This window comes from Taurulus bubalis (assembly GCF_910589615.1).
Source record: "Taurulus bubalis genome assembly, chromosome: 1".
NCBI lineage: Eukaryota > Metazoa > Chordata > Actinopteri > Perciformes > Cottidae > Taurulus > Taurulus bubalis.
In genome coordinates, this window is record NC_136589.1 from 10293315 (window position 1) to 10308603 (window position 15289).

At 43.2% G+C, this 15289-nt stretch overlaps 1 protein-coding gene across 1 annotated transcript in view; it reads left to right on the forward strand.

Annotated features, from left to right (window-relative positions):
• pcnt (pericentrin) overlaps nucleotides 1-15289 on the forward strand; it is a gene marked incomplete at its 5' end in the record, with an annotated part of 36387 nt that overhangs the window by 11944 nt on the left and 9154 nt on the right. The window contains 27 exon segments of the mRNA XM_079228109.1: nucleotides 87-206; nucleotides 295-385; nucleotides 553-657; nucleotides 1444-1555; nucleotides 1640-1680; nucleotides 1763-1897; nucleotides 2017-2263; nucleotides 2360-2510; nucleotides 2894-3347; nucleotides 3432-3629; nucleotides 3774-3845; nucleotides 4808-4912; nucleotides 5237-5389; nucleotides 6057-6203; nucleotides 7782-7942; nucleotides 9155-9324; nucleotides 9486-9667; nucleotides 9774-9936; nucleotides 10343-10585; nucleotides 11062-11294; nucleotides 11511-11618; nucleotides 11941-11961; nucleotides 12334-12570; nucleotides 12653-12826; nucleotides 13052-13204; nucleotides 13847-14026; nucleotides 14136-15161. Of these exon segments, the coding sequence (XP_079084235.1) occupies nucleotides 87-206; nucleotides 295-385; nucleotides 553-657; nucleotides 1444-1555; nucleotides 1640-1680; nucleotides 1763-1897; nucleotides 2017-2263; nucleotides 2360-2510; nucleotides 2894-3347; nucleotides 3432-3629; nucleotides 3774-3845; nucleotides 4808-4912; nucleotides 5237-5389; nucleotides 6057-6203; nucleotides 7782-7942; nucleotides 9155-9324; nucleotides 9486-9667; nucleotides 9774-9936; nucleotides 10343-10585; nucleotides 11062-11294; nucleotides 11511-11618; nucleotides 11941-11961; nucleotides 12334-12570; nucleotides 12653-12826; nucleotides 13052-13204; nucleotides 13847-14026; nucleotides 14136-15161 (5182 nt within the window).

Genomic DNA, 15289 nt, shown 5'->3' on the forward strand with positions numbered 1-15289 from the left:
TTGTCAATTATCTGTCGATTGTCCCGTTCTTACCCTTTTACTGACCCCATGCAAATTCTACATCCTTTACCTTCATCCCCCTTTAGGTACTTTGAGCAGAGATTGCGGGCATCAGAGGAGAGCTACAGAGAAGAAATTGCTTTGCTTCAGCTGAGGCTGGTTGAACATTCCTTGGAAGAATCTGTGCTTAAAACAGCAGATAACAGGTAGGCCAGTAGATCAGTTTATAATACCAGATACATACAAACTTGGATTACATTATTTTAATGATGGTACATTGTGCTCTTGTTTCAGTTTCATATCTCAAGGCCAAGCTGAAGAGGAAAGCGATCATGTGCTCTCTGATGCTGGCCTCAAACTGGAGAAACACAAGGTATGTACATACTAAGTGAGGAAGTTAATTGTTGATGATTTGAAGACCGGTAGGTAGATAAATGTGCTATTGAGCACTTTGAAATGTTTTAACATGTTTTATTCTGCACATTTTTGGCTGCATTTGTTTTGTGATCTTGCTCACAAGGTAACTTAGGTGTCTTGTTATTTTGGACTCAGGAAGCGCTTGATTGTTTGCGCCTTCAGCTGGTGGAGAATCACACAATGGAGCTGGCCAATCTACAATCTTCTATGTCGCTTTCCTTTAAGGAAGAGCTGCGACAGGTCAGACACAAACTCATTCCTTCAAACTTCAATGCCTCTATTTACATAAAAACCGAATATAAAGCTAACATGAGTTTCTTGGCACACACATACTAACCGTTGAAGGCAAAGTGAACTGCGGTCATCAGTTTTTAATATTCATTGAGTTTCGCTGCCTGTTATATTTCAAATCGCACGTCAAACCCACAAACCATTTTCTGAATCAGTCACGTGGAATGGCCGGCTCGCGAGGCGTCGAACGTCACCGCATACGTCACCGCATACGTCACCGCATACGTCACCGCATACGTCACCGCATACGTCACCGCATACGTCACCGTATACGTCACCGCATACGTCACCGACACAAGCCTCGATACGCGCTTCACCAAAATCTACCTGGAATACTCGACACACGCATCGAAGCCTCGACACGAAAGGACACATCACTAGTTAACAGTGCACATTTACAGACAGTGTTTTTGGAAGTCATTCATAGTGTTTGTGTATAGTGTGCATTTTGTTTTATTACATTTAAAGTGACAGAAATAGTTGCCAAAGAATTTAAAAGGGCGCTTGAGAGCAAGACATTTAATGTTGCACTTTACTCAGCGAACTAACCAGGCTGTGAAGTGGGTGTCGATTTTCGGAAAGTTACAGAAATAGTCGGACACCCCTTTTCAACATCCGAGAGATGTGGCCAGACGGGGTTACCAAAACATTTGGACCTTCCTACAAGCGGTTCTCTTGGTGTATACTGGCCCTTTTACTCATTTGCTTGTTTTTACATCATTACTCGTGCATTAGACGCGCTCAGACCTTACTGACCACTACTACGAGGAGCTGCAGGAGCAGAGGACTCGCCATGTCCTGGAGCTGGAGCAGATCAGAGCCAAACTTTCTGACCGTCATTTACAAGGTACTTCACGCACACATAAATACAAACGTGGTATCGAGAAGTTTCCAAAGTTATGTCACGTCTCCTCAAATGTTCTTGTTGCAGAGCTTACCAGAGTTGGTTTGGAGGCAGCACGGCAGGTTGAGGTGAGATTTGAGAAAAGCTCAGTTAATCAATTCAATAAATTACATGGTCCATATAATGCAATATTGTGTTTGTTTTAATTAGGTGGAGGTACAACAGAGGATGTGGTGTCACACTGAGGAGCTGCAGACCAGGCTGACAATCATCCACAATCTGGAGAACAGACTGTCTGCCTTGAGTAAACAACATGATGCAGAAATGCAAAGGAACACACAAAAGGTACACACTCCTATACAAGCATGCGTGCTAGAAAGGTGCAAATATACATAAGCACATGTATATTTATACAATGTGGGAATTTCAAAACCTTATGTATATGTTCTTGCCAACTCCTACAGCTGAAACAAGAGTTTTCTGGAGAGCTCGCTCATCTCGAGGACGCTCTGGAACAGGAGAGAGTGCATGTGCAGGACGAGATGAAGAGACTGAGAGAGGAGCTCCAAGAGAAGCATGACACTGAGCTCTCTGCTCTGAAGTCAAACCTTCACAGAGAGACGGAGAAGGAGAGGTTACGCCTGGAAAATGAACTTCACGAAGAGAAGCAGAAGCTAAAATCTCTACAGATGGCACTGGACAATGATGAGAGTAAGATATTTTTTAGAAGACTCTCTGCTCATTGTAACTTCCTGTGAAAAGTAGTGGTTCTCCATTAGCTTCTAACATGGTGCGTTTGTCTTTTAGGCCCACAGGTCTTGATGGTGCGTCAGAGACTGGAGGCCCAGTATGACGGGGAGCTACAAAGGGAAAAGAGCTGCATGGCTACAGAAATCAAGGAGCTTACGGCTCTCCTCCAGGAGCAAGGTGAAGAGCGTCTACGCCAAGCCCACAAGAGGTGAGCTCTATGGAGGCTCAAGATTCTTAAGTCTTGATTGTAGCTGGTGGTCTTCTCCTCTCCCCCCCTCACACACACAAGTCATGTTTGTATTGATTCGAGAAAAAACAGATTTTTCTTTTTTAATTATTTTTTCAGTAACCGACTAATTGTTTCAGAAGTGTAAATGATTAACTATATATACATGTACAGTCCCCTTTTAACAGTCGTGCCAACATCATCTACAGGGCTGCTAATATGGTCTGAAAACTGAATGTTTGACACAAAGTCACTGTGGACTGGTGTTTTTTCCTGAAATCACAATAAAATCACCCTCATTTTCATCTTCATGACCTGTGATAATGATTTGGGCTCTTTTTATTCAATTATTTTGTGTTCCAAAGGTTCCAAGAGGAGAAAGCACTGCTGGAACAGAATTTTGCCCAAAAATCTGAATTCTCTCTGGCAGCGTTAAAGAAAACGCATCAAAGTGAGCGGGAACACGAGAGAGCAACACTTCTGAACAAACACTCCCAAGAGATGGACACACTCAATGCCAAACACAAAGCACAACAAGACTCACTCGGTGCCAGTCACAGAGATCAGCTTGCAGCTACGGCCGTTGAACTTGAATCCGAACACAAAGCTGAGCTTGTCGCCTTGGAAGCAGCCCTCAATTCCAAGCGAGAGGCAGACCTTGAAAGTCTTGAGGCTGTTCATCAGGAGACCAATGAGGCTCAGCTGGAAGCTCTAGAAGCTGAGTTGACTCGCAAACACCAGGAAGAGAGGGATGAACTGGAAAAGAGGATGCTGGGGAATATGGATACTTTGGAGGCTACATACCTGAAGGAAGTGCAAGTAAGGACACCTCATTTGTAATCGCAAACCTTATGTTTAGGATTTAGAAGTACTTTTGAATGCCTTTTTTTTTTTTTATCACAGACTCTGCGTGATGATATGGTGCAACTTGAAGAGGGACCTCTTCGAGACCTGAATCTCCAGAAGTCACAACATAAGCAGATAATGGAGCGCTATGGTGCAGAGCAGCTGTCAATCAGGGAGGAACTGAGGAGAGAGCTGGCTCAGGTGCACTTAGAGAAGTTTAGTGCCATGGCAGCAGAGCTCAGCCACGTTCACAAGGTGAGAAGTAAAGAGTTTGATTTATGACTATACCACCAACCTGTAATTCAATCAATAAGCAGAAATGCAAATCTACAACTTCTACAGATGACATTTATATAAAAAAAAAAAAATCTTTTTTTTTTTCACAATTTGTTCTTACAGACTGAGTTAGCTGCTCAAAAAGATGCCTTAGATACTGAACACTGTGAAGCCCTGGAGACTCTTAAGAAGCAGGTACCAATCATCCCTACACCACTTTTGTTTTTTCATCTCTTTAAAAGCCCTAATTATTTTCCCATGAGGACAATGATGATAATGGCTCAATAGTTAGAAGTTAACATACTGAAATTAATAAGACACGTTGACTATTTTGTTTTATTTTAACTGATCAGATCCAAAAATGCAGTGTCTTTTTAAATTAATTATCTAGCCGCAGCAAAAACATATTCCTGCTGATTGTGAATATATTTGTGGTGGATGTCCATCGCATACTACTGCGCATGAATGCACCATTATGTCATATTCGCCATCATTCCTAACTTGAAACAGCATTTCCTGAACTGTAATAATACAAAATAATATCTTTTCGAGAGGAATGTCTGACAGGGAGAAGAAGCTGTTTAATAGTTAGAGTGCGCTCCTTAGATTGTATCACTAATTGGTATTGCAGGGCTGTATGACGATGTATACGATGAGACGATAAACTGTGAAGCGTGGTTATTATTTGACCTTTGTGGGTAATTAAACATACATTTATGAGCAGTGCTGCTTTATGGTAACATCAGATTTTTTGCAGTATTGAATTATCTTATGTTGGGTATTTTATCCACTGGATTTATCAAATCTCCTTGGTTATTGTATCTATGAATTGATTTTCAGAAAGTGTGTACATATCATTATGTAAATTGTTAATGCAAAGGGAAATAACATCACAAAAGATTACAGCTCATATGTGATATTGCAAATCCCTATGCTGGCATTACATTTATGTAATAAATCAATCATCTCGAAAGCTTTTGAAAGTGAATGTTAGAGACAACCTGCTCGTTTTTTTATTGCATTTCAATTCCTAAATCACTTGATCACATCCTTTGTTATCAGTGACGGAAAGATTTCCACTGTGGTAAATGTTGGCTTTTCAATCCTACTCCCTCCATGTTTTAGTGTTCGTTGCAACTTGTGCATTTTTTTCTCAGGTTTTGGAACTCGAGCAACAACACAGTTCTGCTCTTCAGGAGCTCTCGCATACCTACACTGCTGAGAAAGAGCAACTCATTGGACAGCAGCAGCTCCAGCTACAGGTGTCTTTGTGTGTCAAGCATGAGGGAGCATCACGCTCCCGCTTTGTGTTTTTAATTTGTCTTTACAGCGGGAGTTGACATCCTGTGTTCTGCCTGGCGAGTTGTTTTTAATGGTTGTCAGTAGAGCTGTCGTCTCTGTGGCTCTTGCAGCCAAATTAAAGAAGGGATTATACAGAATTATTGTTTATCTTTCATGGTGGTGAATTTGTGTGAGGCGCAGTATTTATTGAGTTTTTCTTCTTCTGAGAAGCACTATGAATCTGAACATTTGACCCAACTGCATATTATGGTATTAAACAAACCCATGGCATGTGACCCCTCCAGGAGTTGAGGGCTGTCTCTGCACGGGAATTGGAGGCCTGTCACAGGGAGCTTGAAGAAGAGTCATTAAGGCAACGTCAGCACTTCCTAGAAGAGGTGGAGCTCCTCAAAGCCCAATCGGAGGAGAGACTGCAGGACAGGATTAATCAACTGAAGGTAAAAGAGGAAATGCCTCGGAGAGATGAGGAAAGATGCCGTCGAAACTTCCTTATGCTTAAGTTCTTTAGTATTTGTAACTAACATCTTTTCAGCAGCCATGTTGCCGACCTATAATCATTCATTTTATGTGGAAAATATGATCTTTGTTGTGTCGTTATTTGACTCAAACTATCATTATGTAATATCGCTGGATTATGGAGAGCTGTGGGTCTACGCGCGTTGTGGCATTGCCCTCTCTAAGCTCCAGCTGCACCAGTTCATCCCATAGCTCTTGGTTGGACTCTGTCCCACTGGAGCTTTATTCAAACCCAGTTTCCACATAATCCCACCATCATCATATATGTAGATATGTTCCTGTCCGTCTGTCTCTCTGAATCTGTGTGCTGGGCTGTGGGTGTGTTTGTGTTACCGCAATCTACAGTGGCTAAATGGGATGGATCTAAGCTTTTTATCCTCTGGAGAAAAAAAAAAGTACCTTCAGCCTTAAAACCTTTGGCGTCAGACATTTGGCATTTGACCATCTGAAATGTGCAAGCCAGTAGTCAGCCCTAAGCCAGTGAGACATGGCCAGAGATCTTTAGATGAGGAACGAGCCAACAGCTGTTTTTAGGACGCTGAGCTGCATCTTTTAATTGATGTACCAACATCACTGCTTTGTTTGAAGACTGAATTTGAAGAGCAGAAGGAGGTGGAGCTTGAGGACCTGAAGCGGAGCGTCACAGCTGAACAAGAGGAGAAGGAGCAGAGCTACACGGACAAAATGAGCCAGCTCACTGTCCAGCTGCAGCAACTGGACACTGTGGTGTCCCAGGTACTTGACGCATACATTTCCTACCTAGTCTAGCGTTTGTATCGTTTTTACATTATGTTCTTTGTGCAAATATGAAAAATGAATAAACTGGTAACCAGCTTCTCTTTGCTGGTGAAAAGTTTAGACAGGCCTGAGAAAAATGTGTTGCATCATGGGTGTTGAGGCTCAAAGGACAAAATGAATGAAATTAAATAGAAGTTATGGGGACTTGGAAAATGTAGACAGCCAAAATAGACAGCCTGGGAAGTAAGAATGATGCTGCGAAGGCATCCATAGGGTAGATTTTCCTCACATGAGATTACATCTTGTTAAAAAGATGACCATGTCATTGAAACACCAGATTAGAGTGGTGTTTCAATGACATGGTCGTGTGTGTAGTTGTACTGCGGGAAATGTATTTACTGACATTGTTGTAGAGTGGAAGATTGACACGAAAGAATATAGATAGATAGATAGATAGCAACATAGCAACAGCCATTTCTATTCATTCTTATGTGATATTCTGCGTCATTAAAGCAACATTTCATTTGGTTGTTGTGGAGATGTGAAACATACTGGGACTTAACTAATCGTTTGCTATACCCTTAGTTACTAATAAGGTCGTCACTATACCATGTAAAGCTGACCTATTTTTCCAAAAGGCAGTTTTTGCCTTTATCAGGACTTGCAGGATGTCATATTACCTATCACATAATTACCTACACTAAATCCTTTATAGATCTTGTTGGCACAATCAGCATTAATGTGGCTTGTGCGTGTGTGTTTGTTTCCATGGCACCTTCCCGGCTCGGCTCTTGATAGTGAGATATTAACACACACACACACACCCCATGAGGTTAGCAAAGGGAAGCTTAAGAGAGGTTGGGAGGGTGGTGTTGTCAGGGCAACTTAATTGTTTGGTTGAGGCAGGTGGTTGCATGATAAGTGTTTATGGGAGAGAGAGAGAGAGGGAAAAAGAGAGGGAAGACCTGGTGAAAGGAGAGGGAGAGAATGACTGGGCCGAGGAACGGCGGGTAAGAGAAACAGACTACTGAGACCTGGAGAGTGCTGAGGTTCTGCCTCAATCAGACGCTGTGTGTGTGTGTGTGTGTGTGTGTGTGTGTGTGTGTGCGTGTGCGTGCGCGCTATAGACTGGATTTAATAGAGGGGGATTGATTGTGTGTTTTTTTTTTTTTGGTCTCATAGCGAATGTATTGAATGTAGTTCTGGTGCTGTTTGTTTTTCCTCTGGCTACGGTGGATTTCTCTAACGATCAACATCTGTTTTTTTTTTAGGCCAAGCATGCCTTCTGCTTTTGTCATGCTCTTGGCATGGATAGTTGTTGGTGGCCATGCGATTTGTTATTTCTCTTGTTTCAGAAACTATGTGATGCTTTGAACCAACAAACAGAATGAGATGGCAGTAAGGCGGTCTTCAGTTGAACAGTTTCGATTTCCATAATTTAGGGGTTGATTTTGTTTTTTCCATCTCATTTTCTCACATGGATGTATTTTTTTAACAAGTCATGGCACAGGTGAGAGAGGTGCAGTTAATACGTGTTGGTAGAATTAACGGCTTTCTCTGTCCTTTTTTTCCCAGCTGCGAGCAGAAGTTGGCTGTCTGCAGGGAGAGTTAGAAGGGAAGCGTGCAGAGATGGAGACGTTGGACACTCTCCTCCAACGAAGGGAGCGAGAGAGTCAGGAGGGAGGAAACCTTCTAAACATGCTCACTGACGACTTGCAGACTGGTAAAGTGGAAAGGTAAGTGCTGTTGTGGACATTGTTCCATGTTTGTAGCGTTTCCAGCTGGGTGAATGTTTTTCTTAATGGTGAACACCAGCTATTGGTTAATATTACCGTGTGGCTTGTACAGTTTCTGTTAAATTTATGAGCTGGCAAGCTAATGACTATAGAGATTCAGTGTGGCCTTCACTAGGGATGGGTATCGTTTGGGTTTTTTCTGATACCGGTGCTAAACCGATACTTTTAAAACGATATCGGTGTCTAAACGGTGCCTGAACCGATACTTTTTTATTGCCATAGCAATTCCTTTTCTTTAAATTGAACAATATATTAACTGTTTAAAGTATACTTTACACATACATACATACATACATACATACATACATACATACATACATACATACATACATACATACATACAAACAACACACTTGTCTTCAAACTACAGCTTCAAACCTTTTAATTTCAAACTATAAACAATATACATTTAAAAAAAAAGAACAGACACAAGCATCAGGTGGCCTGATTGGGACCGTGTGCAACAGAACTCAGACACTGTTGGATTCTACAAACTGCTGCTTTACTGGACTACATGTCATCATATCAACTGGGAGAGATTTGTTCCAGCAAGCCGAGGACGGACGTTCAAAAGCTCGTGTTTGCAGCGATCTCTGTGTGCGCGCTGTGAGTGTTGTGTGAGCGCTAGAAGCCCCGCCCCCTCCAGACCCTCTCTGCATGCAGGCGGACAACAGAGAGCGGAGGAGTGCGCTCTGATCCGCGCTATTTAATAGTATCGATACATCAAAATCCTATCGGTTTTTAACGTACTGGTACTGCGCTACCTTTTTAGTATCTATATTCCGAGCAACATTACAGAGTAGTGTAAAAAAAAAAAAAGTATTTAAATCGGCTCAGGCACCGGAAGAAAGCACCGAAATCTGCGTTGCTTTTCGGTCCGGTAGGTACCGGACGTGTTGGAACCGGTGCCATATTGGCACCGGTTCTCGGTACCCAACCCTACCCTTCAGCCAAAGTATGTTTAGTGAAAACTCCCTTTCTGCCATGACAAGTCTAGCTGGTACTACTGTGGGAATTTGTGGCATAAAATGTAAATTTATTTAATTTGACTATTTATTTATTTTGAACTTAAAATTCTATTATTGTGAGAACATGTTTTGACTTTATTGTCAAATTTGGCAAATAATTTGTTTGTTACACTTGTTTTCCCAGACGTAAACTTCACCAGGCCAATGAAAAACTGAGGAAGGTGCTGATTGAGATGATTCGCAGTACCATTACAACAGAAGACCTGATTGGACAAAAGATCAGTGCCAGAGGCAAAACATCTGAGCAGGCGACCCTTCGGAGCTCAACGGGGAACAAGGAGGCACAAGAATCAGGTTTGTTGGCATTTCATTCATTCTGAAGTTGCATTGCATCCTATGCTTTATCTTATGCTCTAGTTTTTGTTTGTTAGATATACATAAACATTCAGTTCGTCAGGCACCAAGGGGCTTTTTTTATATGTGCAATGATTAATTTTAACTTCTTCATTTCGTAGGTATTTCAGTTGCAGACGAGTCTTCAGAAGACATGGAGCTGACTCAGCTGCTCTGTGAGAGCCTGCTGGTTTCAGATACGCAGATCAATCCTGGGGGAGAAGAAGCGGCTCTGAATGCCTGCAGCAGACTGCGTCGCACAGTTGAAACGCTGCTGGAGCTGCTCAACCAGGCCAACGCACAGGTAAGGATGCCAAGAGCTCCTGATATCTCGATATCTACACAAACCCTTATTTCTTCTTCATAGTATTGTTGGCTTTCTACTAATCATGAGTTTCTAACTTCTCCAGCTGGAGCAGACTCATGGTGTCCACCTTTCTCTGGAGGAAAAGTTCTCTCAGGGCCGAGAGGACTCTGCCCAACTGATTGAGCACCACAAGCTCCTGTTGGTGCAGCTTGATCAGGAGGCAAAGCTGAAGAATAAACTCCAGCTAGAACTTCACAAAGCAGAGGGTGCGCACGGTGTACTTGTTGCCTCCTATTCAGTCGTTCGCAAGAAGCAGTAGCAAGTTACCAAAGTAAACTAATCAATTAGGTTAGACATATGTGTGTATACTAGCAATAGCTGAGTTAGTTTTAGCTGTGCAAAATTTGGAAAAAAACTAAGGATTAGTTCAGATTGTTTTTCAAGTAGGTTTGTATGTAAACTGTATAAAATACTGCTTTGAAGAGAGGGATTTAACGGCTTCAAATTGTTGTGGAAAAGAAGTCTGATGGCAAGATAAAGCGGCTGTGGTTAGGAGCAGCACAGATACGTGCTGTGCACACAAGTGTACATTACTTTGAATATTTTCATTGCTTTTCCTTGAAATCAGACAGAAACTAACAAAACTTCATGGCTTTGCTTGCACGTGTTCAGGGCTTCTGGAGGGCTATGTGGCAGAGAAAGCAATCCTAGAGGAGTCTTTGCAGCAAAAGGAGGTACAAGAGGAGAGACTAGTGGAGGAGCTGGAGGACCTGAAGGTGAAGCTGCACCAGATGCAGGTCCTCACCACGGAGCTGGATAACCTTAGACTGAAGCATCAGGAGCTCAGTGAGGAGCACACACTCCTCCTGCGGCAGAAGGAGCATCTTTCCGCTGGTCTGGGGGAGAGGGAGAAAGGTGAGCATAGCAAGCATCAAATCATAAGTCTGTGTCGGCAAAAAATGTGACATGACCTCTTTAGTGAGCTTGACCGCACACTTATAATAATGTCTGTGCTCAGATGTGTCTTCTCTCCGTAGGCCATTGGCTCAATTTAGATCCTGACGCAGGTTTGTGGGTCAGCGTGGAGTGCGAGTGTGTGATGTGGGGATGAATATGCAGTACATTTGCAGTGCTGTGTGAGATTGCGGTTTGTACCACTGCCAGTAGTTTGTAGCAAAGGCTCTTTTGAGTGCTGTGTCATTTTTTTTTTTTTTTTTATTGTTTTACCTCTTACACAATGTTCTCGTTCAGAGCTGTCAAAGTGAATGAATTCAGCCCCTTTTCAGGAGCAAAGGCACAGGATGTGTAATTGTTGTATGTATTTAACCCCTCTAACGTGTATATTTGCATGGAAGCAATTTCCATAACAATACCCTTTTTTATTTTTCAAGCTCTACTGGCGGAGACGGAGCGTTTAACCCAGGATAAACTGGATTTGCAGCGGCAGGCAGAAAAGGACCACAGCTCTCTGTCGCTGCACCTCAGGGCTCTGGAGAGAGAGCTGGAGGAGCAGGAAATGAAGGGCCTGGAGACGGAGCAGCGCCACAAAACCGACTCGGAAGACCTCAGCCAGCGCGTCCAAGCACTAGAGAAACAGCTGAAACATGACAGGCAGTTTATAGAAGTGAGTTTTTACAAATAAACATAGCTTAAAACATCCCTTTTTTAATTTCATGTAATTCTTTATAAATATTTATTTTGTTTTTAATCTGTATTCATCTAAATAAAATTATCTTGCATTCTCGTTTCAATTGTGATTTGAGTGTCTCATGGAATTTTTCATGTTGCTGCTTAAAGTCGCCAACATGATATTTCACATCACTTGTCCCTGTGCATTTAGGAGCAAGCTGTGGAACGCGAACACGAGAGAGACGAGTTCCAGCAGGAGATCCAAAGGCTGGAGGCCCAACTCCAACAGACAGCCAGCGGGGATAACAAAGGACACAGGGTGAGGCCCATTCATTTGTTAGTTAGCGAGGGTATACAGTAATATCTCACAGGTAATAGTTCTCATCTGGACATAATCTCTCAAAATGCTGTTTCTATCTAAAGAGTGGATTTGTGTGTGTGTGTGTGTGTGTGTGTGTGTGTGTGTGTGTGTGTGTGTGTGTGTGTGTGTGTGTGTGTTTTTGAGATGAGTGCCTATGGCATTGCTGATGGGATTATGAAATAATGCGTCGCAGGGTTTGAAGTGATGAATGCATTGTTTGTAGTGTGATGAGCCTGACTTTTGCTATGTGTTTATCCCTGTGCGGAATGGATTGCTGTAGTTTGAGGACTTGGTTCTGCAGGTATGAAATCTAACTGTAGCATTCTTCTCTTAGCTCCTCTGACTCTTTTGCATGGCGTGTATTATACATCATTATTTTCATGCAATCATCCGTAGATTAATTTCCACTGCTTATATGTGCTTGTCATATATGTTCTCCATTAATTTCCATTTAATCCTTTGTTTGTTAATATTCATTCGGTTCTGTTTCGCACTTCATTTGTCTTTCACCTCCATGTCACTGTTCTCTGGATTGGCTTAACTTCCATGTTCGTTACCAGCGGCTGCAGATTCGGAATGGCTAATTTACCTCCAAATCATGTAGTTTTCACTCCATTTTAAAAACTATAGAAACTTGTCATCCAAAACATTGTCCCCCTCTATGTTCCTGCAGGTGGAGAGTCTACAAGCTATCATTAAAGACAAAATGGATGACCACGCCTCCATTCTTGCAGCCAATCAGCAAGTTCAGCGCGATCTTGCAGAGCGCAATGAGGAGATAGACAAGCTAGCCGGGCGAATCCGAGAACTAGAGCAAGCACTGCTGAGCAGCACCGAGAGCCATAAATCCGTCAGTCACCTGGAGCAAGAGCTCCAAAGAGCAAAGCTGAGGGAACAGGAGCTCACACAAGTAAGAAATCTGAACCCCTTGAACTGGCAATCACTCTTAATACCACCGTTCTTTTTCTCACAAACCTACTCCCTTTTGTCAGGATAAGCAGGCACTGGAGCAGCAGCAGCTGTCGAACAGGCTTCAGATCTCCGCCCTTCAGTCCAAAGTGGATGAGACGAGACACTGTTATCATGACAACACGCGTGACCCCACTCAGGAGCTTAGCGACGCCCTGGACACTGCTCAACAGAGCCTACAGAGCAAAGAGCAAGAGGTCTGTAAGATTTTACCCAACTCCAGTGTTTGGTAGCTAAAATTATTTGGGCTGATGAGTGCTGGTTGTTTGATTTGGCTGCAGTGCCACCTTTTGGCACAAATGTGTATGCAAACTTGAGCGATCTTTTTAAAAGGGACCACGAGGGCAAGACACTTTCTTTCTCTCCCAAAATAAGGTTGAGTCTTTTGTTTTTATTTAACAAGTAATGGTATGTCTTTGTAGGTCGAGGCCCTGCTTGGCCAACTGGAGACTGTGCAGAGGGACTTGAGCCTCAAAGAGGTTGACCTAAAACGCCTCGCACTACAGCTGGAGCTACTGGCCAATCAGAATGCAGATCAGGTTAACGAGCTCCAAGAAGAGATTGCTGCCCTAAAGGTCAGTGCTATTTCATTATTTTTATAATTTTTAAAGCTGCTTTATAAGTACTTGTTGGCTCTCCTTCTCTGAGTTTATTTCTGTACCCCTGCCCTCAACGCATATTTTTTCCAATTAGACTGACTGTTGGAGACCTTTTCATAGAACTAAAAGTATGTATTTTGAAGATGTCCCTTTCCATAACATCCGTATTTTTTCGAAGAAATATGTATTTATGTTTGGGCTTAACTGAGAAATGCAGGTGGTGTCTTGCATATCCATAAGAAAAAGATGAATAACTTTGTGTTGATGAATTAATTGAGCTGGTGTGCATGTAAAGGAGAATTGCTCACAATTTGGGAACCCAGAAGGATATATTGGACTAAATTGGTCAAAAGGGATTATTTTTGTGTGTGTGTGTGTGTGTGTGTGTGTGTGTGTGTGTGTGTGTGTGTGTGTGTGTGTGTGTGTGTGTGTGTGTGTGTGTGTGTGTGTGTGTGTGTGTGTGTGTGTGTGTGTGTGTGTGTGTGTGTGTGTGGCCGGCCCCGTATGGCCCCAGAATATTTTTTTCTTCATGCTTAATAAAACAAGAAATTACCCAGAAAATATGCCTACATAAAAAGTATAGTAGAATTTAATTGGTATGTACAACTCTGCTTGCAGGAAAATGTGTCCGCTCTCATCATACTCAAGGAGGAGCAGGAGGATCAAAGCGAGATTGAGGACACGGAGGAAGAGACCCTCTCCTCAGCATTACTCCAGGAGAAAAATCATGAGATCGACCAGCTCAACATTGAGCTCCAAAAACTGGAACAGGAGTTGGAGAATACCAGGGACAACAAGGTGAGACTACGTGCACACAGAAGACATGCAGACGGTGTAGAAGTGCCCATACGTTTATGAGGAAAAATATAATTGTCACATTAATTGTTCTTGTCTTTCTGACAAAAAGGCTTTGGAGGCTGAGCTTGAGGATCTGCGCTCACAGGTGGAACACCTTCAGTCTGAAACCATGAGGGTGCGTCAGGACAAACAGGAGGAAGAGGAGCGCCTTCATGAGGTCATCAGCACACTGCAGGCAGAACTCGCCATGTTAGGCCCCAACCTGCATGAAGTCAGTGACTCTCAGGATGGTGACAGCATTAACCCCTCGCCGGCTCCCAGCCCCGAACCCGACCACTTAACCATCCAGGAACAAGCGAGGAGGGGAGGACCGAACAGCCTGAAGCAGGAGCTCAGTCTCAGTCATTCTGCCTCATCTCGTTCCCTCCGATCTCGTCTCAAGGTCCTCCAGACTCAGCTGGAGACTGCGGTGGCAGAGAAAGATGGACTGGAGCGATTACTGCTCACCCAGGAGGAAGATTACAGAGGACATGGGGAGGAGTTCGGAAAGAGGCTGACCGCTGAGCGGGAGAGGGCAGATGAACTCCAAGGTGTCCTCGCTGTCAAAGAAGCTGAGCTGGAGGAAGTCAGAGCCCAGCAAGAAGAGAAGACAGATAAGAGGAAACTATCTGAAGAGGAGAGGGGCAGTTGCCAAATTCAAGCCCAAGAGATGAGCGCACTGCACGAGAAGAACGTCCACCTCAGCTCTCTGGTTATGGAACTCCAAAAGAAAGAACAGGAAAGCGTGACGGAGATCGGGACTCTAAAATCAAAGGAGCAGGAAATGCAAACAGAAATAGAAGTCCTTCGAGAAACCAGTCTCACTCTTGAGAGACAAGTCCAGGAGGTTAGGGCCGAGGTGGTGGACATGGAGGAACTGGTTGCCATGGAAAGGACAAAGATGAAAACCCTCCAGACTGTAATGGGAGACCTTTGTGCTGAACGTGATGCGCTGAGGAGGAGGGAGGGGCAACTCCAGGAGGAAATTGAAAGGCTCAGGCAGGAAGGGAATTCCATGAGAGTCTGTATCCAGGACCTGACAGGTCGCCTCAATGAGACGGAAACATGTCAAGAAGAGGCTCAAAAGGAAGTGCTGGTGAGTATAAATCCAAGATGTAAATGGACAATAAAACGTCAAACATATAGCTGCGGCCTTATTTTTACTTCCTAATTTGAATTATAGGCCTTTCAATAAAGGGAATAAATGTCAGGAAAGAAATAAGT